At 33.2% G+C, this 1,658-nt stretch overlaps 1 protein-coding gene across 1 annotated transcript in view; it reads right to left on the bottom strand.

Moving 5' to 3' along the window:
- The window catches only part of LOC114636353 (acetylserotonin O-methyltransferase-like), a 7,376-nt gene extending 7,145 nt beyond the window's left edge, over positions 1 to 231 (bottom strand). The window contains exon 1 of the mRNA XM_028784486.1: positions 219 to 231. Within this exon, the coding sequence (XP_028640319.1) occupies positions 219 to 231 (13 nt within the window). The remainder of the gene's footprint in view (positions 1 to 218) is intronic.
- Positions 232 to 1,658: the final 1,427 nt, after the last annotated feature.

Below are 1,658 nucleotides of genomic sequence, written 5' to 3'. Positions count from 1 at the left end.
TTATTAACTAACTTATTAACTAACTTATTAACTAATTTATTAACTAAATTATTAACTGATTTATTAACTAATTTATTGATTGACTAATTGACATACTTTAATTAACGTTATTTTACGTTTAATTCCTATCGGTTCGCATTGTTTAATATCCCGGATATTCACGTTTATCGCTTTTATTTGGATTCGCGCCAAGGTTTTTTTTGGATCCTACGACCAACCGGCGAGTCTCATCGTACGAAAGACAGAAAGCCGGCGGCGCTTACCTACGAAACGACGTTAGAGGAAATGACGTGAGAGGAATCAAACGTAAAATAACGTTAATTAAACGTAAAACGCGATAAATTAGATAAAAACCGATATATACGCACATCAGTTAAACATAAAACAAGACATGAATTAAGTGTAAAAGTGACAGAAAAGCCGGGCGGTGGTGGTGCACACCTGTCATCCCAGCACTTGGGAGGCGGAGGCAGGAGGATTTCTGAGTTCGAGGCCAGCCTGGTCTAATTTTTTTTTTAATTTTATTTAATTTTTTATGTTTTTCATTTATTTTTTATTTTATTTATTTTTTACTTAATTTTAATTAACTTTAAATAATTCGATTTGCTTTTTATTTATTTGTTATTTTTACTTGTTCAGTTTATTTTACCTATTTTTATTTATTTATTTATTTATTTATTTATTTTTTTTTTGGTTTGGTTTTTCGAGACAAGGTTTCTCTGTGTAGCCCTGGCTGTCCGGGAACTCACTCTGTAGACCAGGCTAGCCCCGAACTCTCGAACTCAGAAATCCACCTGCCTCTGCCTCCCAAGTGCTGGGATTAAAGGCGTGCGCCACCACTGCCCGGCTCTATTTTTATTTATTTTTTTATGTTTTCAATTTATAATTTATTTTTCATTTTATTTTTTTATGTATTTAATTTTAATTAATTTTAAATAATTCGATTTACTTTTTATTTATTTGTTATTTTTACTTATTCAGTTTATTTTATCTATTTTTTATTTATTTTTTTATCTGTTTTCAGCTCGTTTTCGGTCCCTCACGTCACGCCGTTCCATAATTCAGCTGATTCATGAAACCGCCACGGCGTCTCCTCGCCTCACGACGCAGCCTCTTCAGTCGGATCCTCGTCTGGCCGTTCACACTCGTCCCTGATGGAGGATCGAGCGACTACGTTACCCACGCGCGGTCGGGACGCCGCGGCCGCGTGACGTCAGTCTCCGGGCCCGCGATGCCTCCGGTGCTTGTCACGCGCGAGGCGACGTCGTCGGTCAACGGCGGGGTTCGCGTCTGCAGAGTTCCTGTTATCGCTTTCAGTCATTCCTTAAAGCGCCCGTGCGTCGGATTCACGGTTACGGTTTCGATAATTTTAATTTTATTTATTTTTTCATTTCTTATTATTATTTATTTACTTATTTATTTAACTTGTTTATTTATTTACTTATTTATTACTTTTTAATTCATTTTTAGCTTGTTTCTTAATATTTTTACAAAATATCATGCTTTTATATTATATCAAGTATTATATAATTTATTCTATATTTTTCTTATATAATTTTTAATTTATTTTATATAATGACTTTTATATAATTTTTTTCGTATTTATTTTATATGATTTTTACTTTATTTTATATAATTTATTTTATATAACTTATTTT

Source organism: Grammomys surdaster, unplaced genomic scaffold (genome assembly GCF_004785775.1).
Source record: "Grammomys surdaster isolate TR1022 unplaced genomic scaffold, NIH_TR_1.0 123605, whole genome shotgun sequence".
Lineage (NCBI taxonomy): Eukaryota > Metazoa > Chordata > Mammalia > Rodentia > Muridae > Grammomys > Grammomys surdaster.
This window is presented reverse-complemented; position numbering and strand designations above follow the sequence as displayed.